The 27,635-nt window shown below is 40.9% G+C and overlaps 1 protein-coding gene across 1 annotated transcript in view; it reads left to right on the forward strand.

The window, feature by feature from the left end:
- CPXM2 (carboxypeptidase X, M14 family member 2) overlaps positions 1-27,635 on the forward strand; it is a 141,951-nt gene that overhangs the window by 77,282 nt on the left and 37,034 nt on the right. The window contains exons 5-6 of the mRNA XM_037804453.1: positions 21,006-21,090; positions 22,006-22,156. Of these exons, the coding sequence (XP_037660381.1) occupies positions 21,006-21,090; positions 22,006-22,156 (236 nt within the window). The remainder of the gene's footprint in view (positions 1-21,005; positions 21,091-22,005; positions 22,157-27,635) is intronic.

The raw sequence follows: 27,635 nt of genomic DNA on the forward strand, positions 1-27,635 counted from the left end.
CCCATGGAGGCGTGGTCCCACCCATTCAGGGTGGGCCTTGATCAGTGGAGCCATATAAACGTACTGACTCAAAGAGACTAAAAGGGAGTGCAGCTGTGAGTGACGTTTTGAAGAGAAGCAAGCTTGCTAGAGAGGAACGTCCTGGGAGAAAGCCATTTTGAAACCAGAGCTTTGGAGCAGACGCCAGCCACGTGCCTTCCCAGCTAACAGAGGTTTTCCGGATGCTATTTGCCATCCTCCAGTGAAGGTACCTGATTACTGATGTGTTACCTTGGACACTTTATGGCCTTAAGACTGTAACTGTGTAGCAAAATAAACCCCCATTTTATAAAAGCCTATCCATCTCTGGTGTTTTGCATTCCGCAGCATTAGCAAACTAGAACAATTTATATCCTCAAAGTTTGGTGACTGATCTGGGGAAAATAGAAGTATGATGCATACCAAAAGGTTGGAGGCTGGAGCACCCAGGTATAGAGATATAGGACCAAAGGCAAGGGGACACTCTTCCTTCCACCAACCCAGTTGGCAACCACATCCTTAAAGAAGAACTCAGCTCGTTCTTCTCAAAGTAACATCATGTATATGGAAGCATTTTGTAAACTGAAGTGGCATATGAATTATTAGAAAATGTTGGTGTAGTTACTCTTTTGAAGAAAGGAAAAATTGTGTTTTTATAAGAAATTACAAGGGCAAACATTAAAACAAAATTTAAGAGATGAAGTGACATTTCACACACGTCCCTTTCACAAGGGATGGGTGTACATTTTCCTGTACATAAGCATATTGAACACATTCAAATACATACTTTTCTTTCTCATTATGCAACATTTTATGGGTACAAAAGAATGGATGTAATATTTACGTAAGGTGCTAAGCATTAAAGTAAAACCAACACTCATGAATCTACTATCTAGCTGAAGAGCTACAAAATCCCTAATACCTTGAAATGGCCTGTGTGCTCTTTCTGGCTCCCCCCACTTCCTCCCAGCAGTGCAGCCACTCTGCCTAACGGGGTTTGCTACTCCCTCACATTTCAAAAACAGTCTTTACACATAATTATCACATATAGAAAAAATTAATATCTTTCTTGTTCTGAATTTTATAAAAGTGATTCTGCACTGTTTGTAGCTTTTAAAACTTGTTTTTTTTTCCATTCAGCATTATGCTTCAAAGGTTAATTCATGCTTTTTGCCTGTAGTTGTAGTTCATTCATTTCTATTGCTATTTAACCTTGTGAATGCGCCGTAATTTTTTATTTCATTCTTCCTTGATGAGATTGGATCGCTTCCTTTTAAAAATGTTTTAATTATTTTATTTTATTTTTGCTCTTAAGCATAATGCTGCTATTGCATTTTTGTACATGTCTCTTGGAGCACATGCAAAAGCTATATACATAAGAGGAGAGTGGCTGAATTGGAAGGTATGCCATTTTGAGTGTAATAGGATAAGCCAAACTGTTTTCTAGAAGCCTTTCTCTGTGTGCTCTTTCCCCAGTAGTGTTTTTGTGTTCTTGCTGCTCCACATTTTCTCCAACACTAGGTATTGGCATTCAATTTAATTTTCAGTGTAAAAGATGTAAAATGGAATCTTCCATTGCAGTCCTCATTTGCATTTCCTAATTACTAATAAGGTTGATGTTTCCCTATATACTTGCCATTTGTGTTACCTTTACTTTAAAATACTTATTGTTTGTTTCTCCATTTTTATGTTGTCGGTTTTTTCTCATTGTCTCATAGAATTTCTTTATATATTTTGAAAATTAATCTTTTTGTTAGCTATATGTACTCAAAATATACCCTCCCAGTTGAGGGTTTCTCGTGCTGTTTTCTTTATGATGTCTTTTAAAAGCAAAGGGTCTTAGTTTTAATATATTTCATTTTAGTCTTTAATGGTTAGACTGGTTGGGTCTATATACAAAATGCTTCCATACCCTATGGTGATGAAATTATTTTTCTATATGTTCTTTAATATTTTTCTATGTTTTAAGTTTTAGTTCTTACATTTAAGTCATTAGTCCATTCAGAAAGGATTTCTTTTTAGGAAAGGTGGTGAGGTATGGGGTCCAAGTTCAGTTTTTTCTACGTCAGTATCCAGTTGTCTTGAGACCGTTTAGTTAATAGTTTCTTTCCCTTTGGTATACAAGACATCTCCCTCATAAATCAAATTTTTATGTGTGCATGGGTTTGTTTCTGGCTCTCTATTCTTTTCTGTTTATAAATATGTCATTATCATAGTGTTTTGCTTACTAAAGCTTTATAGTAAGTTCTAATATTTTGATAAGGCACTTTCTCCCACTATTTCTTCTAATAAAGTATCTTGTTATTTTGAACTTTATTCTGCCATTTAAATTTTATTATCAGTTTGTTGTGTTTCTTTAAAATGATATTGGCATTTTGATTGGAATTGTGTTAATCTATACAATTATGTGAGAATTGACATGTTTACAATATTTTCTTATCCATGCACATGGTACAGTTCTCTATTTTTGTCTTAACTGTTTTTCAATAAAGTTTTAAGATTTTCTCCATAAACAGCTTGTACATCATTTGTTCCTTTTATTTTGAGCTACCTTATTTTTCTCTGCCTGTGTATTAACTGTAATTAATTTTTGTATATTGACCTTATGTTCAGTCATCTTGCTGAACTCTTTTAATAATTCTAATAATTTTTCTAGTTTCTTTTTTCTATGTTTCTTTATAGACAATTAAACCTCTGAAAATAATAATAGGATTCTTTTCAATCCTTAAAATTCCTATTTCTTTTCTTTATTTGTTTCATTGATCCATATTACAGTGTTAAGTGGAAGCAGAAACAGTGGAATTCCTTGTTTCTTTCAGAATTTGTTACTCTATTCCACAAAAATTAATTAAGCACCTTCTGCATATTAGGCACTGTCTTATGTACTGGTTATACACCAGTAAATAGGACACACAAAAATTAATCCCTCTCCTCATGGAACTTATATTTAATTGAGGTTGAGAGAACAGACAACAAAATAAGTAAGTGATTTAGTATGTTAGAAAGTGAAATTGACGATGAAGGAAAATAAAGCAGGGAAGGAGGATGGGGAACCCAACATGTACGTGATTTTGCGCATGCAATTTTGATTAGGATAGAAAGAGAGGACCTCCATGAGAAAATAATGAGAAAGTAATTTTAAAGGGAATGTTTCTAATATATCTCTATTAAAATGGATTGCTGAGGGGTTTTGGTAGATACCTATTATTAGATTTAGTAATTTCCCTACTGTTCATGTTTGCTTTATTGATTTTTCTGTTTTTTATTACATGTGGTAGTTGAGTTCTATCAAGTAACTTTTCTGAATCTATTGAGATGATCGTAGGGTTTTCATCTTTAACTTTTAATATCATGAATTACATTTATGGATTTTCTGGTGTTAAAACACATTTGCTTACCTGTGAAAAACAATTTGGTCAAAATATTTTACCATTTATATGTTGTCGGATTTGATCTGTAAATATTTTGTTGAGAACATTGGGATTTGTGATCATGAGTGATATTTGGTCTTAAATTGTTCCTCATTGTTTAGGTCTTACGGGGTGTTATATGGTTATGTTAACCCCATGGTTAATGAGCTTAAGAAAATGCCCTTTTTTTCTATTGTCTTGAAGAATTTGTAAATACTGGGCATAATCCATTCCTTGAAAGTTTGGTTTAATAGATCTGTAAAAACACCTGGGCCTGGTATTTTCTTGATGGGATGGTTTTAAATCACTGATTCTATTTTTAAATCATTATAGGACTCTTTATTCTATTTCTTCTTGAGTCCTTTTGATAAGTTTTTTTCCCCAAAGATTTTAAATTTAAAAATTTTTATAAAGGTTTTCATGGTATTCACTTATAATTTTAACTCTAAATATTAAGTTATATTTTACTGTTCTTTCTTCACTGATCTTGCTGGAAATTTATTTATTTATTTATTTTCATAGAGCTAACTTTGGACTTTTTGTTCTTCTCTATTTTCTATTTGATGAATGTTTGCTTTTATTTTAAATTTACTTTTCTTCCACTTTTTTAAAAAAATCATTTTGGTGTTCTCTCCTTAATTTCTAATGTGACCATTTATGGCTATACATTTTCTTGCTTTCACTGCATCCCACAAGTTTTCATTATCATTCAGGTCTAAATATTTTTAATATTTCATCATGCTTTATTCTTCACTCAAGAGTTATTTAGAAACACTATATTTTTAGTTTCCAAACATGTTTTTTTTTTAATTATCTTTTTATCATATTGATTTCTAACCTAATTATGTTGTTTTCAGAAAATGTGACCGGTATGATACTCGTTCTTTGAAATGTTTTATATTTATGGGCAATTATAAGGTCAGTTTTATTAAAGTGCCATGTATGCTTGAGAAGAATGAATATTCTCCATTTTTTTGTGTTCTCAGTTCTCTGTGTGTTTATTACATTAAGGTTATTATTAAAGCCTTTTATATTTTTGCTTTTTTGTCTTGATTTTTCACTAGTTGAGAGAGGTGAGTTAATGCTCCCCTAGGTCGATAGTTTTGTCTAGTTGCAATAATTTTACTTTATTTTTTGCTTATATTTTTGAGGCTCCTCTGTTAAATGTATAAAATTGAAAATTATTATTTCATCCTGGTGAATTGCATATTTTATATAAGGTAATGGCTCACTTTATCCCTAAAAATGCCCCTGCTCTTTAAGTCCATTTGGTCTTTAATATAGCTACCTCAGTTTTCTTTCAGTTTTTGCCTTATATGGGTGTTTTCTTCCTTTACTTTATTCTTATTAGGTTTTGGGTGTGTCTCTTCTAAACAACATATTTGTAATTTTTAATCCAATCTGACAATCTCAGTCTTTTGACTGATCTATCAATATTTATCGTGGGAGTGCTCCGGTTTGCTAATGCTGCTGTAATGCAAAATACCAGAAATGGATTGGCTTTTATAAAGGGCTTTTATTTGGTTACAAATTTAAACTTTGAAGGCCATGAAAATGTCCAAATTAAGGCATCAACACAAGTATACCTTCAGCAAAGGAAGGCCAATGGTGTCTGGAAAACCTTTGTTAGCTGGGAAGGCATGTGGCTGGTGTCTCCTGATCCTGGGTTGTGTTCCAGCTCTTCTCTCAGCTCCTGTGTGTTCTTGGCTACAGCACTGGGCTCCTTCTGTCTGAGCACTTACAGGCTCCAGTGATTTAATTAAGACCTATACTGAATGGGAGGGACCACACCTCCATGGAAACAACTTAAGCCCATGATTCCAACCGAATCAACACTAATACGGCTGACCCCGCAAGACAGCATTAAAGAACATGGAGTTTTGGGGAACATAATACATCCAAACTAGCACAGGTAGCTTGTATATTTTGACTTACTTCTACTTTTTCTCTGCTGCTCTTTTCAGCTTTCTTGTCTTTAATTTGTTGACCACCTCCCCGTTATTCAGCATTTCTACTCTACTGATTTTAACTAATACACTCCAAGTTTCCACTCTTGAAATTTTACAAAGCAAACTTAGCAAAATTGAAAGGTAATATCTTAATCACACTTCCTGATAATAGGATTCTGCTATCCTTCAGTTTCTCCATCTGTAAAATGGAGATAATACCTACCTCATAGCATTGTGAAAATAATTAAACCAATTTATATACTATATAGATCCTTATCTATGTAAATCTATATATCATATTTGTCTATCTCTTAATATCCTAGAATAGTACCTAGCAATAATAAACACTATGTAAGTATTAGCTACTCTTTATATAAATATGATCCCTCCTAACTTATATTCTGTCATTATCATTTACTTTAGTTATTTCTTTTAACTCACAAATTAGACTTTTATGTATATTAAATACAGAGAGTGTTTGTTAGGGTTTATCTGAATGTTATTCAGTTTCTTTACTGACCATTCCTCCGTGCATTTCAGAGTCTCTTCTGGGGTCATTTTCTTTTCTCTTGAAGTGTATTTCTCAGAAGTGTTTTTAGTGAAGGTGTTATAGTGACAAACTCTGTTTTTTAAAATTCTGTAAGAATGCCTTCATGTCACACTCATTCTTGAAATGCAGTTTTCAGGTTGACAGTTACTTTATTTCAGCTCTTTGAATATATCGTTTCACTGTTGAGTAGTTTCCATTGTTGCCCTTTTGCAGTCTAAGTCTAATTGTCATTCATTTCTAAATGTTTTGGTTTTCTCTTTCTGGCTGTTTTTTGTATTTGCTCCTTGTCTTTGATGTACTGCAGAGTCACTACTGTGCAGTTAGGTATGAATTTCTTTCTATTTAGCAAACTTGGTTTTCATTGTCCTTCCTGAATCTATGGATTTGTGCCTTTCATCTCTTCTGGATTTTTTTGACCATTATCTTTCCAAACATTACCTCTTCTTCCTCATGTTTGGTCTCTCTTTAGAACTCTGATCAGGCATACAATAGAGTTTTTTCCTCAAACCTCTTCTTTTTCATATTTTGTTTATCTCCTGGTCTTCCTCTGCTATGTTCTTGGTAATTTTTTCAGCTCTATATTTGAGTTTATTAATTTTCTCTTCAACTCTTTCTTAATAGATCTTTGAATCTATCTGTGTAGTTAATTCAGTGACTATTTTTACTTCTAAAAGTTATGCTTCATTCTTTTTCAAATCTGCATAGTCCTCTTTATAATCTCTTCTTCCTGATTTTTTTACTTTGTATTTTATTCCACTACATATGTCATATTTTTAAATGGTTAAAAACAAGTGTTCTGGAGCCAGATGCTTAGGTTTGAGTTCCATTTTCACTACTTAGAACTTTTATAATCTTGAGCCTCTTTATGCCACAGTTTTTTCATCTGTAAATAGGGATAATAATAGTACCCATGTCACAGAGCTATCATGAGGATAAAGTGAGTTAATAATTTTAAAATGCTTATAAGAAGATGACATGGTATAAGTACTATATAAATGTTTGATAAAATAAATTTTAAAAATATAATAGTTCCAACATCTAAAGTTCTTTGGGGCCTAAATTTGTTGTGTTTAAATTTCCATTGCCTTTTTCTCATGGAGGGTGTGTATGTGTATGTGTGTGGGGGTGTATGTGTTTAATGATTTTTTAAACATTTTGAGCTCCTATTTGAGTGAACTTAGTGAAACCTCTGAGAGCCTAAACTGAAGATTCTTGTCTCTAGAGAGGATTTGTGTTTACTTATGTTGGGAGCCAAGTGGGCACTACTGTTCTCAGACCACGTTAGCACTTCTGGGGGTCCAGGAAGAAGTCTCAGGTTCACCTTGCCCACATTTTGATGGTCTCCAGGTTTACTGTTTTGATCCCAGCACTTTCGTATGCATTTTGCCCTAATGCAACCCTGGCTTTTGTGTTTGCTCACTGCTCAGTATTTTCTTCAGCCTACAGCTGTTTTTTTCCCCCCTTGGAGATTTTCTTCACTTGCTTGCAAACCCACTGGTGATTTAAAGCATTCATTTTAAAAAAAATGTAACCAGGATTTATTTGTACAGTAGTGGAAGGCTCTCAGGTATTTAGTCTGCCATTTGGTTGACCATGGGCATCCTTGGTTTTTCTTTACACCAACTTAGCATACTATCATAAAATATCTGAATTTGCTCCCAGCTTTTTTCTTTGTGTCCGGCCTCCTCTGTTTTCCTGATCTGAAGGAAGAAGGAACAAAAAGTGGCAATACCATGCAGGGTTTTGTTTGTTTGTTTGATTTGATTGATGGAGCTGGCTGGAGCACAAGGAGGAGTCATGTAGCCTCTCTGTCTCTCAGCTGTCTGAAATCTTTGACGTAAACACCTCTTTACTTAGACGGCATTGCTTCCAGTTGAAACTGCCGGTCACAGAGAATTAAATGTCGAGGTGGTTTTTGATGTGAAATAATCCCTCCAAGGGAAATGGAAAGAGGCCACAAAAGCACTGTGAATTTCAAACCTACCCTGAGGATTAGGAAGCCAGGAAACATGGACAATACAGTTTCAATCTTTTGGGGCTGGCTCTCTAATCACAAATTGCAATGACTGTGCCTGTCACAAAAGAATACAATATGCGGTTTTTGTGTTAGGTAAGGGTATGTTGCACTCACTAGCCTGCCCAGTCTCCACCATTCTGAGCAGCCAGGCACCTGGCTTCCTGCAGTGCCTGCATTTGCTTCAGCACAGCATGTTATCAGACACTCCTGAAATTTTCAGAATACTCCCATCTTCCCCCATTAACCTGTAAAAACCTCAAATAAATGGATCACGCTTGTGCTGGTTTGAATCTATTATGTACCCCCAGAAAGTCATGTTATTTTAATCCAATCTTGTGAGTACAGACTTACTGTGGGTGGAATCTTTTGATTAGGTTGTTTCCATGGAGATGTGGCCCACCTAACTGTGGGTGAGACCTTTTGATTACATTGTTTCAATGGAAATGTGACCCCATCCATTCAAGGTGGGTCTTAATTCGTTTACTGGAGTCCTTTAAGAGAGCTCACAGAGAGAAAGAAGCTGAGAGACACTTAGAGGAAAATGCCCAGAGACATTTGGAGATAGCTATTGAAACTAGACGTTTGGAGATGCTGAGCTAAGAGATGAAGCCCAGAGTTTGCCCCAGAGAAGCTAAGTGAGAGCCCACAGATGTTTAAAGAGAAGGCCACTGGAATCAGAAGCTGAAAGCAACGCACCCTGGGAGCACAGGACCAGCAGACGCCAGCCGCGTGCCTTCCCAGCTGACAGAGGTGTTCCAGACACCATTGGCCTTTCCTCAGTGAAGGAATCCTCCTGTTGATGCCTTAGTTTGGACACTTTCATGGCCATAGATCTGTAAATTTGTAACCTAATAAATCCCCTTTATAAAAGCCAATCCATTTCTGGAATTTTGTATTCCAGCAGCTTTAGCAAACCAGAACAATTTTGATATACCTTTGTATTCCCAGAGGCTAGTACAATATCTGTAATATAGTAGGTGCAGGGCAAGCACCTGGCAGTGTGTTAATTATGACAGTGTTGCTCGTATTAGTAGCTCATGTTTATGGGGCAGTTACTGTGTGCCAGACACTGTGCTCAGAGCTGTCTGTGCATTACCTCACTGCATTACAGGGAGGTGTCACCATTTTCTTACAGATGGCACTCAAAGTCACATGACTCTCATAGAGGGCACGTGGCTGGTAAGTGGAACAACTAGGACTTCACTTCTGGCTGCTTAGCCTCAAAGCCTGAGGTCTTAACCAGTATACTCTAGCATCTGCCAGTTCATAAATCAGTCATCACCTCCTGTAGGTATCATTATTATTTCAGGTAGGTCAATTAGCTTGTCAAGTTCATATAGCTAGTCAAAAGAGAGATGAATTCATGTTAAAATGATTAGTACTCATTTCCCTACTCTTACTCTTTTGCACATTTTCCAAGTATTGCAAAAGTAGTTTCAAAATATGAGTGTGTGCATGTGTATGTGTGGAAATAAAACAAATGCCTCAGACACACAGCTGTGTTCCCCTGAAGACATTTACTAAATTCCGGATCTGCGGGGGACAAAAGAATAAAGAGCTGAGCCAAAAACCTCTGAAAGGCAGAGCAGAAATTTCCGCAGTCTTTGGGTGCTGAGGAGACAAAGACCTGTGGGGCTATAAATTGAAAGCTTTGGGGGGGGCCCTTGTCTCAGGTACAAGGGTGACCCTTGATCGCCGTGAGCAAGCCCAGTCTGTGATTTCAGGTAGGTGATCAGCACCCAGCACTGTCTGACTAGCAGAGGAAATGGGAAGCCCTTCTGGGAGAAGAGAATATCATATGGAGCCTCTATGGATTTTTAGACAAATGTTTAGCATTCCTTAAAAATTACAGGTATTTTTCTAAATTTACTTATTTATTGTTTTAAATTGAGATTGTTCACATACCATACAATTATCCAAAGATCCAAAGTGTACTATCAATTGCCCACGGTACCATCATATAGCTGTGCATCCATCACCACAATTAATTTTTTTTAAAAAATTTTTAGAACATTTTCATTACTCCAGAAAAGAAATAAAGACAAAAAAAGGAAACTCAAATCCTCCCATACCCCTAACTATCCCCCCTCCATTACTGCTTCATAGTATTGGTATAGTACATTTGTTACTCTTGAGGAAAGAATGTTAAAATACTACTAACTGTAGTATATGGTTTGCAATAGGTATATATTTTTTCCTATATGCCCCTCTATTATTAACTTCTAGTTATAGTGTCATACATTTGTTCTAGCTCATGAAAGAGATTTCTAATATTTGTACAGTTAATCACGGACATTGTCCACCACAATGTTCACTGTTTTATACATTCCCATCTTTTAACCTCCAACTTTCCTTCTGGTGAAATGTGACTCTGAGCTTACCCTTTCCACCACCTTCACACACCATTCAGCACTGTTAGTTAATTCTTACAATGTGCTACCATCACCTCTGTCCATTTCCAAATGTTTAAGTTCACCCTAGTTGAACATTCTGCTCATAATAAGCAACCGCTCCCCATTCTTTAGCCTCATTCTATATCCTGGTAACTTATATTTCATGTCTATGAGTTTACAAATTATAATTAGTTCCTATCAGTGAGACCCTGCAATATTTGTCCTTATGTGTCTGTCTTATTTCACTCAATACAGTGTCCTCAAGGTTTCATCGTCAACCCATTTTTTTAGACAGTTTTTGTTCACACAGCATACATTCCATCTTAAGTAAACAGTCGCTGGTTCCCGGTATAGTCACATATTTATGTATTCAGCACCATCGCCACTATCTATAAAAGGACATCTCCATTTCTTCCACAAAGAAGGAGGAAGAGTCAAAGAAGGTAGAGAGAAAAAAGAAAAAGAAAAAAGAAAGAGAGAGAGAGAAAAAAAACATGACAGATAGAAAGCAACAAAAGGAAAGACACCATTAAACTAAAGCAAAATAAAGAGTCAGACAACATCACCAATGCCAGGAGTCCCATACCCTTCCCCATGTCTTCCCCCCCACACCCCCCCCCCACCACCATATGCATTTAGCTTTGGTATATTGCCTTTGTTATATTAAAGGAGGCATAATACAATGTTTCTGTTAATTATAGTCTCTAGTTTGCATTGATTATATTTTCCCTCCCATCCCACCCTATTTTTAACACCTTGCAATGTTGACATTCATTTGTTCTCCCTCATGTGAAAACATATTTGTACCTTTTATAACAATCGTTGAGCACCCTAGGTTTCACTGAGTTATACAGTCCCAGTCTTTATCTTTCATCTTTTGTTCCAGTGCCCAACATGGTCTTAATCTTCCTCTTTCAACCATGCTCACAGTCATCTTTGTTCAGTGTACTTTTATTGCTGTGCTACTGTTTCCCAAAACTGTTTTCCAAACCTCTCACTCCTGTCTTTTCCTTTCTGTCTGCAGTGCTTCCTTTAGTGTTTCCTGTAGAGCAGGTATCTTGTTCACAAACTGTCATTGTCTGTTTGTCAGAGAATATTTTAAGCTCTCTCTCATATTTGAAGGACAGTTTTGCCGGATATAGGATTCTTTGTTGGTGGTTTTTTTCTTTCAGCATCTTAAATATATCACTCAACTTCCTTCTTGCCTCCATGGTTTCTGCTGAGAAATCCACACGTAGTCTTGTCAAGCTTCCTCTGTATGTGATGGATCGCTTTTCTCTTGCTGCTTTCAGGATTCTCTATCTTTGACATTTGATAATCTGATTATTAAGTGTTTTGGTGTAGGCCTATTCAGATCTATTCTGTTCGGGGTAAGCTGTGCTTCTTGGATCTGTAATTTTATGTCTTTCATAAGAGATGGGAAATTTTCATTAATTATTTCCTCTATTATTGCTTTGACCATTTTCCCTTCTTTTCTCCTTCTGGGACACCAATGACACACACATTCCTGCATTTCATTTTGTCCTTAAGTTCCCGGAGATGTTGCTCATATTTTTCCATTCTTTTCTCTTTCTGTTCTTTTGTATGTAGGCTTTCAGGTGCTTTGTTCTCCAGTTCCTGAGTGTTTTCTTCTGCCTCTTGAGATCTGCTGTTGTATGTTTCCATTGTGTCTTTCATCTCTTGTGTTGTGCCTTTCAGTTTCTACCTTATGTACGCCCAGTGTTTTCATTATATGCTTCATCTCTTTTGCTATATCTTCCCTAAACTTTTTGAATTGATTTAGCATTAGTTGTTTAAATTCCTGTATCTCACTTGAAGTGTAAGTTTGTTCCTTTGGGCCATAACTTCATTTTTCTTAATGTAGGTTGTAGTTTTCTGTTGTCTGGGCATCTGGTTTCCTTGGTTACCCCAATCAGGTTTTCCCAGACCAGGACAAGCTCAGGTCTTGAAGGAGGCAATAGTATCAGGTCTCCCTGAGAGTGTGCTTTAGAAGATTAGTGCACTCTGTGAGGCCTCAAGTCACTGTGCTTTTCCACCCAGCAGATGGTGCCTGTCAGCCTGTAAAGAGGTGTGGCCAGTGGCTGGTTTCCCCCAGGCTCTGGGGTCTGGTTCTGAATGGAAGGTGGGTAGTAGAGCTTAGCACCACCTTCTTCCTCTTAGGGAAGATACACCCCCTAGGGAGAGGTCATTTACATTTGAATAACTCTCTGCCTGTGCTGTCTCCACCCTTGTCTGGGTCAGAGCACTGGGAACTGAAAATGGCTGAGGCTTTCTCCACTGACCTGAATAAGGGACAGAAAGCCCCCTTCAGGGCCAGTCCACAGCCACTCTCTGGCTCTCCAAGTTCAGTAGTTACCAAAAGCCTCTGTCTGCTTGTTGGGGATTCATATCTCGTATTGAGCGGTACACGTTTGTTAATTAAAACCCCAGTTGGAGCTCAGCTGAGCTATATTCACTTGCTTGGAGAGTGCTGCTCTCCAGCACCATGAGGCTTTGCAGTTCGGGTTGTGGAGGGAGGGGGCTCCTGGCTTGGATCTGCAGTTTTTACTTACAGATTTTATGCTGCGATCTTGGACATTCCTCCCAATTCAAGTTGGTGTATGAGTGGACAGTCATGTTTGTCCCCTCTCAGTTATTCCAGATTATTTACTAGTTGTTCCTGGTTGTTTATTAGTTGTTCCAGGGGGACAAGCTAGCTTCCTTTCCTCTCTATGCCGCCATCTTCTTCCGTCTCCTACAAATCTTTAAAGGGAACAGAACCATATATAAATAAGCAAGAGAAAAAACAGGCAATAGAACTGAACTCATGAGTGATCCAGTTTTTGCAGATAGCCAAAAGGAATTTAAAATAATGATGATTAATATGTTTAAGTTGGATTGAGTTCTTCCAAACATTTAGGGAAGAAACAGCACATTCATTTTTTTCAATCCAGAGAATGGAAAAGGGGACACAGTTCTGAACTATAATTGAGCATAGCTTTGATATGGAAATCTGACAAGGACATTACAAGAAAAAAAAATTTCTCTCATGAGCATAGATGCAAGAAATTCCTTCGATATTACGAAATTGAAGTCAGCAATATATAAAAAGGATAATACAACACCATCAAGTGGGATTTCTTCCAGGAATATAAGAGTGGTTCAGGCACAATTTTAATGATTCAATGCAGTTTGAACATAAACAGAGTTAAGTAGAAAAATCATATGGCCACCCTGATAGAAGTGAAAAGGTGTTTGAGAAAATTTCAAAATAATTTATAATAATAATAATAAGCAACTCTTCTTAAACTTGAAATAAAGAGGAACTTCCTTAATCTGAAGATAAATAGCCACAATAAAACTTATGGTGCAGCGCAGCCCTTGTAGGAGGTGGACGCGCAGGTCACTTGCTCCACTTGTCTGCGGAGGTGGCTGCAGCCCTGCACTCATCTCATCCTGGGTCTTGAGCCTTTGCAGTGAGAGACCCCAGGAACACACTGTGGACTCTGCCTGGAGAGCCTGTCAGTCACTCCAAGAAGTGGATATACTTTCTTATTTCAAGAACTAAAAGTTTTTATAATGTGCTGAAAAAACAGTCCAAACAACAGGAATTGCACGTTCTCCTATTATAATATTAGGAAGTGGATTGATAGAAGCTAAAAGACTTTATTCCGTATTTTCTGAGCATGGGTATGATATGGAGCTGCAGCAGCTATCTTACAACCCAAAGACAATAAGTATGAAAAGTGACTACTACATCTTGACATTTTCTTAGAACCCTGAGACAAGTAAGAAAAATGAATATGGATGTCTGCTTAGAACTCTGAGATGACAAATATGTAAAATGTGCATCCACTGATGTCTTCTCATGATGTGCATAGAATTCTGAGATAACAAGTATGAAAAATGAATGTGTGCTGGTGTTGGCTCTGGCACAGTCAACCTAAGTGTCAGCAGCCACCTACATCCAGACTTCTTGTCATATGAAAAACAATAGATTCATATTTGATTTCAACAAAACCAAATAAACAAAAAAGCTCTACAGAAACATTTTTCTCAGTGGTGAAAAATTGAAACCTTTCCTCTGAGCTCAGGAATGAGGCACAGATCTGTTATTAGCACTTCCTCCAGCATTGAACTGGAGATACTAGCCAGTGTAGTATGGCAAGAAAATGAAATAAAAGACAGTGAATATTGGAAATGAAGAAATAGAACTGACTTTGTTCCCCATGATATAATCACATACATAAAAAAGGAAAAGAAATCCACAGACTGTTAACACTAATGAATTAACAAGGGAGTTGGACACAAAATAAATATACAAGAAGCATTTATCTTTCTATATACCAGCAACAAATAAGAAGAAAATAAAATCATTTACAGTTTTATCAAAAAATATCAACTACCTGGGAATAAATCTAGCAAAAGACAAATAATAAAAGAAAACCTAAATAAATAGAGGGATATGACATGTTCATGTATTGGAAGATTTAACATTGTAAAGATATCAATTCTCCCAAAATTGACCTACATATTCAATGTAACCCAAACCAAAATCCAGAAGGTTTTGCTTTGGAAATTGATAAGCTGATTCTAAAATGTATATGGGAATGCAAAGGGCCAAGAATATTCAAGGCAACTTTGAAAAACAAGAACAAAGTGGGAAAGCTTCCATGCCTGATATAAAGACCTATTGTAAAGCTACAGAAATTAAGGCAGGGTAGGTGTGCTGGTTTGAATGTATTATGTCCCCCAGAAAAAGCAATATTCTTTGATACAATCTTGTGGGGCAGACATAATAGTGGGGATTAAGTTGGAACGTTTGGATTAGGTTGTTTGCATGGAGATGCGCCCCACCCAACTGTAGAAGATAACTAATGGGATATTTCCATGGAGGCGTGGCCCCGCCCATTCAGGGTGGGCCTTGATCAGTGGAGCCATATAAATGAGCTGACTCAAAGAGAAGGAACTCAGTGCAGCTGTGAGTGACGTTTTGAAGAGGAGCAAGCTTGCTAGAGAGGAATGTCCTGGGAGAAAGCCATTTTGAAACCAGAACTTTGGAGCAGACACCAGCCATGTGCCTTCCCAGCTAACGGAGGTTTTCCAGACACCATTGGCCATCTTCCAGTGAAGGTACCTGATTGCTGATGTGTTACCTTGGACACTTTATGGCCTTAAGACTGTAATTGTGTAACCAAATAACCCCCCTTTTGTAAAAGCCAATCCATATCTGGTGTTTTGCACTCTGGCGGCATTAGCAAACTAGAACAGTAGGTTTTAGGAATGAGGATAGGAAATAGACCAATGGACTAGAATAGGGAGCCCAGAAACAGACCTACGCATATACAGTCTTATGGTTTATGGCACAAGAGCTACTACTGTGCAGTGGGAAAATAATCCTATAAATGTTGCTTGGTCAGTTGGAAGCCCACATGGAAAACAATGTCCTTGACCCCTACCACACACCATACAGTAATCTACTCCATTGCAGACGTAAATGTGAAAGGTAAAGCAATAATGCTTTTAGAAGAAGGTATAGGAGAGCATCTTCATGATCTTGGAGTAGGCAAAAAGTTTACTGAAAAGGGGACAATACTGAAAACCATAAAGAAGAAAATGGTTAATTGTACTATATTAGAATTAAGAACTTCTCTTCATCAAGATCTACCACAAAGCACAGACTGCAGAAAATATTTGTAACCCATGTATTCAACCAAAAACTCTTATCTAAAAAGTTTTAAGAATTTTACAAATGAATACAGGAAAGACAGACAACTTAAATGAAAAATGAGAAAAACTTGAATAAGCACTTCACAAAAAATGATATTTAGATGCCCAATAAACATACAGATGCTGAATCTCATTGGTCATCAAATAAAAATTCAAATATAAACCACAATGAGATACTAGGACACATACATCAGAATGGCTAAAATGGAAAAGACAGATAATACAAAATGTTGGCAAGAATGTGTAACAACTGGTACCCACACATACTTCTGATGAAAGTACATAGGTACAATTAATTTGGAAAACTACTACAGCTGAATATATGACCTGGGGATTTCTTTCCTAGTCATGTAGCAAACAGAATTCTGTATGGAAGCTCATCAGAAGAGATATACAAGAATATTCACAGAAGCACTGTTCATGATAGTCTAAACTGGAAATTACTCAAGTGTTCATTGGCAATACAATGGATAAATAAATTGTGATGTATGCTCACAGTGGAGTACTTGAAAGGTGTGGGAATGAACAGATTGTAAGTATAGGCAATAATATGAATTGGCAAAGACAAAACTGTCTTATACAAAATGAACAAATGCTGTCCATAAATTTGTGGCAAAAGTACTTACTTGCTTTCACTTTCATTTCAGCAGGGATTCAAAGGTGTTACAAAGAAGATTTTTTTGAGTGAATGAACAGTGCTTGATAGACTGCAAGGGGTCAAGTGAGCACTTTGGGGAGTTGAAAGAAGTCATATACAAGAGTGTGCACTGCAAGGTTTCATTTATATAAAAAACAGATCAAAGTAACCTATGGTATTAGAAGACAAGGTAGTGATTCTACTTGTGAGAGGTGAAAAACTGAAAGGAAGTGAAGAAGGCTGCTAATGTCTCTTTCTTGGTTCTGGGGGCTTGCAAATACGTCAGTGGCTCCCTATTGCCTGGATAGTGAAAATTCATCCTGCCGAATGACTGTCATCTGTGCCCTTTTCAGCTTGCAGATTATTCTTCAACAAAATATTACTCTTCAATAAAATACCACACTGGGCGTTTTTTTTTTAAAGCTAGATTTGCATTTTGCCCTCAGAAGTTGTTCTAAATAACCTGGCTAGCAATGTAAATACAGCCCATAGAACCTGTGCTAAAGCTGTTCAAATTTTTATCAACCTAGATATCTTCTCTGAGCTTAAGATCCACTGATCTCACTGCCTTTAAGATACCTGTGCCCCCTGATAAGGGTGACCCACGGGACCCTGAAACGAGACAGGAGTAAAACTGAATCCATGACGTTTCCCCGAAGCACCAGCTGTTACACTGGGCCATCGTCCCCAGCCTTGCTCAAGCCAGAAGCTGGGGAGGCACCCTTCACTCCAGCATCCCCTTCTCCCTTACACCCGACCAGAACCCCTCAGCTGGGCCTCTTGGTATCTCTGAAAATTGATCTGCCCCACGTCTCCACCCGATGAGTCTCGGCTCCTGTCCTTTCCGTACCTTCCAGCAGGACGGCCTTTACCCACTGTTGCCTCCTCCGTTCTAGCCTCTGTCTTCTCTGGAGAAAGGCTAAGAAGAAGTCTAAGCAGCACTGTCTGAGGTTCCAGGGGCCTGAATTCATAATTCTGACTAGGTTATTTAGAATGCTTCTCAGGGCACAAATTATAGACACACACAAAGAAAGATCCAGGGATCTTTCTAGAATCCAAGTCTGGTTTTGTCACGGCTGAAAATGCCTCAGTGGCTCCCTGCGGCCTGGCCGGGCCAGCCCCATCAAGCTCTGCCCTGTTCTTCCCCGACATTCTCCAAGCGCTCCCGGCTCTGCTCCCCCCGCCTCACCTTTGTCCTCCTCAACCTCCTTTCACATCCTTCAAAGGGCCAAGGTCTCTGCTTCCTCCATCTCTGAGACAGATGCTTTTCTCCAATGGGAGATAAAGACACTACCTGGTAATTCCAGAAAAGAGTATACGATTACAAGCAGGATTAAACTGTGACAGAAAGGAGCATATAATAAAAACTTGGCTAGACTGGAGGTTTAGAACAGGCTTTTCTGATAAGTGGTGCTGAGGTGTGGATTTTTAGAGGCAGGCAGGAGAGAGGAGAGGAGTGGAGAGGAGAGGAGGGGTGGTTCAGATGGAGCAGTGTGTGCAAAGGCCCTGAGGCACGAGGGATATGATCAGTAGAGGGAACCGAAAGAGGGAGCCGAGAGAACAAGAGGTTGGTAAGGTTCTTGTAGAACATGGTAAGGATTTTGGTCTTTAGTACTAAAATAAGAGTGATATGTTATGCAGGGCTGGCATGATAATATTTCATTAAAAATGGAAGCCTCTGACTGCAGGATAGATGAGGTGGGTCAGTTTATATGCCCAAGGCCCAGTTGGAGGTGACCATAATAGACCTGGCCCAAGAAGATGAGCTGGGATGGTGGCAGTGGAGATGTAGAGAGCTGGGCAGATTCCAGAAAGATGTGGGAGGTAAAATTGTTAGAACTTGGGGGTGGAATCGATAATGGGGAGGGGGAGGGAAAGTGGGGTGCCATGAAGTGTCCCTGAGTCTGGGAGTTTGGCCTCCATGAATGGATGCAGTGCCTCTCCTGAGGCAGGGGTGCCGTAAGAGCACCATATTGGGGTGCAGGGGGTAGAGATGAATTGGTGACTCAGGGTGGGTTATATTTGAGAGTCTCTGAAACATAACCTGGGAGGTACAGTGGGCAGAGGATGTGATGTGCATCTGCGGTTCAGAAGAGAGGCCTGCACCATGCGAACATTTACTTCCTGTACAAATGTGAATAGGGGATTTGTCCATATTCAGTCATTTGTTTAAGTCTGAGAAATTGTTACTTGGCTCTCATTTCCTTTATTTTTTTCTCTCCTTTTCTTTGGAGCATTAATTTTGATCTTTCTCTTTACCTTCCTCTTATTGTTGGTGTGCCTTTTCTGGCTGAGAGGTTTCCTAACCCAGAGTCTGCCTTGCAGGCTCATCATTGGGAGTTATCAGCAGAAAAAGAGACAGCAAAACGAACTGCAGATACAAGTCATTTGGAAATTATTTGACTCTGGGAAACAGATTGCTATTTCGGGTGAGGATAATTTTCCAGTGCAAAGGGCACGAGCTGCTGCCGAGGTGCTTTTCAAAAGTCGTGTTTAATGCACCTGGATCTGCTGCTGTGGGCTCAAGTGTGTAATCCTCAGGGAAGGAATGTGCTGTTTGATGGATTCCGGCTTCTAGCAGGTACTCAGACAAAGCTGGTGGGAAGGAGAGAGGAGAAATGAGAAGGCAGGAGATGAATGTTTACTTCCAAGCATGTGTAAAAGCACCTAAGGATAATTTTCATGACGGGTCAGTCAGATGGACCAGAACTAATAGAACCAGCTGGTCTTCTGAAATAAACTTTGCTAGACAGGGTCCATTCAAACCAGAAACTCAAAACCTTATTGGGATATAAATGAACCCAAGGTCCAAGGAGATTTCATAGTAGGGAAAGGATTCCAAATACTTTAACAAGAAGAATTTTCTAAAAGGCTAATAGCCTGGTGTTTAGTTCAATGTTTTAAAAATTAAAAATTGGGGAAGCTCAGGAAGAACTTTCCTATGCTGTTTAAAATTTAATATCATAAAAAGAAGAGGCAAAGGAGGGAAAAAGTGTTTTCCACATAAAGCTTCCTCCCACCCCCCATAAAATAGACCCTGCTGCTGGGAATTCAAATTATGACTGTTTTACCCTTAGTAGTTTCTGTGCAGGACGACGTGATGGCAAGGGTCTGGCTTCAGATCCAGCCATCACTGGATTCTTCTTGGGCAGAGATTGCCTGGATGACTGGAACAGACAAAAAGAAATAGAGTGCACTCTGAGGACTCAGCTGCTACTTTTGTGGTTTGGTTGGATCTAGTTAATTACATTTTGGAATCAGTTTTCCAAATGAAATTTCTAGTCCAATTTGTTACCTACACTGGGGTTACTTTGCCATATTCAGCTGCTACTGTGTTATTTGTATTCCATGAGTGTGATGTAAATGTTCAATATAAACAAATTATTAAGTACAGTTGATCCTCATACTTTGCAGATTCCTTATTTCCAAACTTTCTCACTTGCTAAAATTTGTTTGTAATTAATTGCAGGACTTGTGCAGTTGTTCATAGACATGCACAGAGCAGTGAAAAATTTCATTCACCCAATGGTGTGCTCCCAGCTGAGGTTCAACAAGGTGACACTCTGCCTTCTGTTTCAGTGCTCATACCGTAAACAGTGCCCTTCCCACAGTATATTTAATGTCATGTTTTTTGCATTTTTGGTCATTTTGCTGATTTAAATGTTTCCTAAGAGCGATGCTGAAGTACTGTGTAGTGTTCCTAAGTGCAAATAGACTGTGATTTGCCTTATAGAGACAATTCATGTGCTAGATAAGCTTCTTTCAAGGATGAGTTCAGGGATGTTGGCCAGGGGTTCATTGTTAATGAATCAACAATATATTTGAAATAAAGTGCCTTTAAACAGAGACATGCATGAACAATATTACATATGGGAGAAGCGTTTCAGTATTCACTAATTCAGTGTTCATTACAACTTTATAGAATATAATTACTGTACCGAAAATAACAAGAATTGACTGTATTTGCATTTTTTATGTGTCTGATCAACATTTCGTGCTTATTGTCAGGCATTGTCCCAACTGCATTATGTGTATTAACATTTCATGCTTACTGTCAGGCATTGTTCTAAGTGCATTATGTGTTTTGAACCTTTTATGCTCACATCAATTCTTTTAGGTTGGCACTCATTATTCCCATTTTTTAGACGGAAAATTGTGGCATAGATGAGTTATTACCTGGCCAATGTGACACAGCTGGCGGGGCCAGGTTTGACCCAGTGCTGCCTGCCTTTGGCACCCACTCTCCTTACCCCAACACCTCTGCATGGAACAGGTGAGTGTTGCAAGGTGTATAGTAACAGTGATGTTCCGTTTTCTCTTAGGAGTGACTGGGTGACATCCTATAAGGTCATGGTGAGCAATGACAGCTATACGTGGGTCACTGTTAAGAACGGATCTGGGGACATGGTGAGTCTCCTTCCCTCCAACCGTACCCTCAGGGCTTAACTGTGGGGCCCTGCAAAGGGAGGGAATGTGTGCCCAATCAGCCAGTGTTTGCTGATTCTGTGTCAACTGAAACCAACTGTGGGAATCTGATGGATGATGAGTTCCCCTTCCGTGCCCTGAAGCTCAGTACCAAGTGGCCCCTACTTTTAGAGCCAATGTAAAATTCATCCTTTACTCCAATCAAGGAGCTGCTGGGATGCAGCATCTCACACAGATCACCCGTCTGCCTTCTAAATCATACGACAAAGAGTATGGGGCCCCCACAGCTCTTCATCTATAATAGTTTCCTAACTTTCTCCAATGACCCCAAGCTTTAACCCCAAGATTAGCTCCAGGTTAGCCAGTTCTGATCCTGTCACTGTGTTACTCAGAGTCTCATGCACATATTCTTAACTACAGCCTCTTCTTTCAGCCTTTCTGCTCATTCTCACCCCACATGCACCCTTCTGTGTTCTGGGAAAAATGGGCCAGTTGCTCTTCTCCTCTGTCTTTGGGCTTCTTTAACTGCTGCTCTCCCTTTCCTCTAAAATCCTTTCCATCCGTGCAGATCTGACTAGTTTTCCTTCAAGGCCAATTCACATGGCACCTGCTCTCAGAAGCTTTGCCTGATCCCCTCCTTCCTCTGAAATCCCATAGCTCTGGCTGTCTCTTTGCTACAGCACTAATGGATGTGTCCTTCTGCTTGTAAGTACCTCCCCTGCACACGCGAGGTGGGGCTTCCTGAGGGTGGGGTCCGGGCCTGACTCACCTTAATTTTCCCCGCAGTGCCCAGCTCACGTTAGACATCCCTCAGTAAGGTCTTGTGGAATGAGAGGGTAGCTGACTCTTATCCCTTACCAGCTCTAAAAGAGTCTCCTTTTTTCCTCTTGTGCATAGATATTTGAAGGAAACAGCGAAAAGGAGATCCCTGTTCTCAATGAGCTGCCCGCCCCCATGGTGGCCCGCTACATCCGCATAAACCCACAGTCCTGGTTTGATAATGGGAGCATCTGTATGAGGATGGAGATCCTTGGCTGCCCATTACCAGGTGAGAGCCCCTCCTTACTTCCGGTCAGGTGGGGCTGTTGATGGAGAACAGGTGCCTGGCCGAGGCAAATAAAATAAATCAAGCAATAGAAATACGCATGTCTGTTGCAGAACATTTTAGAAACCACAGGTAAGCAGAAATGAAAATCAACAAAAATCTCCCATAATCCCGCTCAGACGCACTATGGATAGAGAGAAGTCCCTTGTCAACTGTGGCTTTGCCTACTGTGATTTTGAGACGATGCCTGTTTTAAGGTTGAAAATTCACTCACCTACCACTAAGAAGTGAAAAAAAAAATAGTTTCTAAAAGTTTTTCTTGGTAACAAATTTAATTGTCCTAGAGGGGGTCCCACTACCCTGGGTAGTGAAGTTGGGAAAGTGGTAACGTGAAAATTCACAGTCTCCTTCTGTTTCAACTTGGATGCCACTTCCTTGAGTAAATGCTCTATCTTTTTAGGTAGAACTCCCCTTGTCCTGGTCCCACAAGGTGTTATCTGGTTTTGACCTTGTAGCGGCAGGCGATCAAAGAGGCTTGAATTCGCATGTGCCGTCTGGTTTCTTCCTGGTGATGGCTCTGGACAGGCGGATCCTATCTGGCCTTTCAGAGGTTACAAACATACACCCACCCATGGTACTTGTGGCTGGTCAATTTCATCCTGACCCGCCAGGCCCAGGGAACGGAGCTGCCCCGTGAGCACCCTTGCAGCCCCAGTCTGGGCCGAGGGAATGCTCACATGCCTGATTGCCCCAGAGCACAACCTTGAGCTTCTCTCTCCCACCCCCTTCTCCTCCAGTGAGGCCCGACCATCCTTGCCTGGTGTGAGTCGTGGGCCTTGCTAAGTGTGTGATTCGCAGTCCCCGGGGGATGTTTCCACCAGCTCTGATGTCCTCACACGTGGGTATATCCATCGTGCTGATTTTGTAGCCACTGTCACCGTGAACTGACTTTGAGTGCATTTCAAAGCATATTTAACATCGTTTAATTTTCTCTCAGTCCCACAGTCTCCATGATCTGACTTTGCCGTTCTTGGATTTCCAGAACACAAACCCTACATTGGTGAGAAATGAGGCTATAGCTGCCTACCTCCTTGCCCTCACTCATATTAGATGGACTCACACCAGACAGATTCTTTTAATATATTTATTTGCACTTACTAGATTACAAACTTTTTTCGGGTCATTAAAACTATTAGAGACCATCTGTTTTGTGGATGCTTTCTATCCCAGTTATAGACAAAACCCCATGTTTTTAATCTGTCCTGTAGAGTTAGCAGTTCAGTTGTTCCAATATTTTCATTCTATAAACAACCTGACAGTGATTGTCCTTATTTCTATGTCGTCAAGTGTGTCCACAATTATTTCCTTAAATTAGATTCTCATCAGTTCAGTGGAATTGCTGATGCAAAAGGTGTGCTCGTGTTTGGAGCTGATACAGAGAGAAGGCCGAAGCACATCTCGGTTTAGGATTGTGCCCCTTTTGCTAGTCCTGGAATTGCAATCACAGGTGCGGCCTGGCCTGCCTGCCACGCAGGGCCAGCTTGGGCTTTCCCAAGCACAGTGCGTCCCAGGCACAGAGGCCTGGCAGGCTCTGCAGGAAGACGATTCGTGGGCTCGGGGCCTCTTCATGCCAGCCCAGGCCCCTGGCTCTGCCCGTTCGCTCGGCGGTGCTCAGTCTGCTTGCTTTAAAGGGCAGGTTCCTCATTTCTCTCTGTGGCAGGAATTCATCTATTGTTGGTAAAGGGCAAAGGGTGGCCAGTGAGAGTCTCGTGAAATAAATATTTTCCTGTGAAGTTATTCTTTGTGTGCGTGTGTGTGTTTGAAGATAAGTCCTGGGGACTATTTAAACACAGACAGAGTCACGTTGTGAAATCTGGATGGATTTCAAGTATGGACTCAGAATGGCTCTATTTTCCACCCCCTAAATATTTAGGGCCATTTTTCTTCTGGAGGTGGTTTAGCCAGTCTGCCAGAGGGAAGCTGGCAGCTCCCGCAGGCCTCCTGCTGGTGCCCACCTCTCAGGGCCCAGGGGCAGCACCCGGGCCTCCAGTCCCTGAAGGTGTCCCTGAGCCTTGCTCGTTGCCCTGAGGCCTGTGTGATTCCTTTGTGAAAGTAAATGAGGCCAAATGCCAGAGACGCCCAACCCACTGAGCCTTCCCAGCCCAAGGTGACCTCGTGCTCTAGATGCAACTGCCGGGAGTCTGTTTTTCCTGGAACTCTTGTTTATGAAAAATTCATTTCCCTCTCCTTCTGCTTCTCTAAACTCTGCCCTTTCCGTTCCTTACCATCTTCCTGTGAACTCTCTAGCGGGGGCTGAGGAGGGTGGCAGTTCTTTTTTTAAGGCTTCATAAATAATGTTTCCAGAAATATTTGAACTGGAAAATGAATTGCCAGTTACCACGGCCTGTTCTTAGAGTTTTTAAGATGCAAAAGGAAAAAAAAATCCTCTTCCTCAAATTTGAACCGACTTATCCATTTTGGATTAAAGATCTACCCTTGTTAGAAGCTGGGGTGCACTTCTTAAGATAAAGTTTTATTTACGAAGAATTCGGGGTCAGCCCTGTGCCATCAGACTTCAGGGTCGCTCTGTCCTTAAAGGGCCCAGGGACCTGTGCACACGCTTCCCCCACCGGCCATGGGGTGTGGCCAGCATCCTGGGTGGGGACAGGGGGTGGCAACACTTGTATCCCTGGTGCTCCCCAGGGCTTCGTGTGTGCAGACTGCAGCTGTGATGATTTTGGGGGAAGTGGTCACCCCCGACCTCGGGCTCATGACTGCCAGGTCTAAATGATGGCCTTGAGGTGTCAGGGGTGCTCTTGGATGTGACTCGGAGGACCCAGTGGTGAGCTGGACGGAGGTCGGTGGGAAGAACTTGTTCTCCATCCAGCAAGGAGGGGCTGCTGAAGGCAGTGCCCAGGAATCTTTCCTTGGGGTCTGCCAGACCAGCTGAAATGTTGGATCTCCTTTCTCCCAATACATCTACCTGCCCAGCCCATGTTTATTAACTCACAAATTATTGAAAAAATATTTTAATTGTCAGACCACAATCCACCTGTCTTGCTGAACTGTAATTCCACACCCTCTCATGAGTATGTATAAACGTGGATGTGTTGGGCTCTTGCTCAATGTGGTCTCCAGACCCCAAGGATGAGATGACTGGATGAGGGAGAAGGAATTTTGTTTCTTCTCATCCCCATTATTCCTACACTGATTTCATTTTGTTTTCCCTGGGTTGTGTGTGGGCACCTGTGACCTTCTGACGGGGCTAAATCTCTGCTTTTCTGGAAAAAAGAACACCATGGCCTCCTTCTCAGGTCTCCCTCCCTGTGCAAAGGACTCTGGGTTTTGAGGTAGAGAGAGCAGATCACACGGGGAAGCACAGATTTCCCTCCTGCCTCATTCACCGTCCGGGCCTGGGTTCAGCTACTTTGCAAGAAGTCCACCTCATGCTCGGTTCAGAAAGGTGTGTGGGCCTCTCCCAGCAGGCTTTGTGTGCGGCACGCCATAACTGACAGGCTCAAAGATGGCGTAAGGCATCATAACTATCCTTGAGGCTGGGGAGGTGGTTTCAATTTAGCTACCCCTTCAACCTTCCCCTCCATCTCATTCTGCCATGGAAATGGGGTAACAACATCACAGCTTAAGGTGGGTTCCCTCTCAGAGGTCTCCTGGGCCCTATAAAGTGTATCTTTTCATACCTAGCCTTTCCTAAATAGCTCGATTTTAATTTCCATTCATTCCTTTACTCATTCATTCGTACAGCGCACATCTGCAGCAGCTGTTCTGAGGCAGGCTCCAGGCATTTGGAGATAAGTGGGTCACAGTTACTGCTCCCGGTGTTCTGACAGTTTAATGAGGGGACATACCTGCCCCTGGTGGGCATCTCCGCCCCCCACCCCCAGTTGTTTCCCTGTCGATTCAGGAGGAACCAAGTCCTGACACTGCAGCCTGTACCCCCTGCAGCAGAAGGCAGCTTGCCCTGACTGAGTTTAAATAAATGTGTGATTTCTCTTCTCGGTCCAAGTGTCCAGTGTTGATTATCTTGGCAAGCTGTAAAAACAGCAGGACCCTTGAAAACATTTCTTCCTGACAGCTCCTCCTGTCAGTCAAACAGCAAATTGGCCCCGTGGCTGTCAAGAGAAGCGGTATCAGCCAGGAAATCAGAGAGTTTTCCTGGACTTGGGGAGCGGTGTAGAGCTCCGTGATGTTAAGCCATGAGGGCCACATGGAATGGTGGCTTGGGGAAACAAGCACGAAGGGATGTGCTCCGCCATTCGAGCCACGCAGAGCTGTGGGGGGTGCTTCTGCTGATGGTAATTGCCAGGATCAAGGTGGGCTGTACCTGGTGACCCCCCTACGCCTTATGTCTCCTGGTTTCTCTTGGCCTTGCTCTAGAGGAACCACTTTGCCATGAGAAGAATCAAATGAAGAGCTTTGGTGCCAGAGTCGTCTGTGCTCAGGGGTCTGTGCTTGGAGATGTCGGGGGCCATGGGGCCTCAGAAGTGGGCATTTCCTTGGGTGGGAGGCTGGCCTTATGGTGGGTGAGAAAGATCTGCCTCCTCCTCCATCCTCGGAGAGCACTTCCAGGCTAGCAAGTCTTTTTAAATTGAAGTGAATACATGTAACCTACAAGTAGCCATTTTAAAGTGAATGTGTCAGTGGCATTGAGGACATTCAAACTGTTGGGCACCCTCCACTTCCGTCTCATTTCACGATTTTAAAAATCCCCCCCTGAAAACATTCCATACCTTTTAAGTAATCACTCCTTCCCCCCTCCCCTCCCATGTCTCGGTAACCTCCAATCTGCTTTCTGTCTCTGTGGAAGACACACCTTTCTGATCCGAGCGTGAGGTGGACTTCTTGCAAAGTAGCCATTCTTGATTGCAGGTGAGCCCCCCTTTCCAACAAAGAGAGCCCTTTCCTCTCCCAGCTGAGAGCTCCCTCATTTTGAGCAAGATCCCAGAAGCAGCAAACAGCTAAGCAAAACAATCCAAGCATCCTAGCATTCCCTTTGGAATTCCAGTAATGGGAATCCAGTAATGACCTGGGACTCTTCCTATTCCTAAACATAAGTCCTGTGTAGTGAACTGGTGCTAGATTTGGGACCACGAGCCTCCAAGCTGTGTTTGGAGCCCAGGCAGGGGTGAGGGTGGTTTTCTGATTCTGCCAAATACCCCAGGAGGAGCCTGCCTGGCCCACTTGGGGTTTCTTTCTCACCTTTCCAGTCCTTTTGCTCTTCCCTCTCCATCGTTACTTCCTCTTGGACTCCGTCATCACCAAGCAGTGCACAGCCCAGCTGAGTGGGGAACTGGCTGTGGCATCCCACCCCCTCCACGCTCCTCTCGTCCTACATCCTTTCCTTTCATGCTTCTGAGTTTTTTTCTGATGTGCGCTAAGGATCTGAGAACAGTACATTGTTCAGAAAAGCTGTCAAATAGAGGGCCGATTCCTGCTTGAAGCCAGAGAGAAGACCCCAAGAGTT

This window comes from Choloepus didactylus, chromosome 15, assembly GCF_015220235.1.
Source record: "Choloepus didactylus isolate mChoDid1 chromosome 15, mChoDid1.pri, whole genome shotgun sequence".
Lineage (NCBI taxonomy): Eukaryota > Metazoa > Chordata > Mammalia > Pilosa > Megalonychidae > Choloepus > Choloepus didactylus.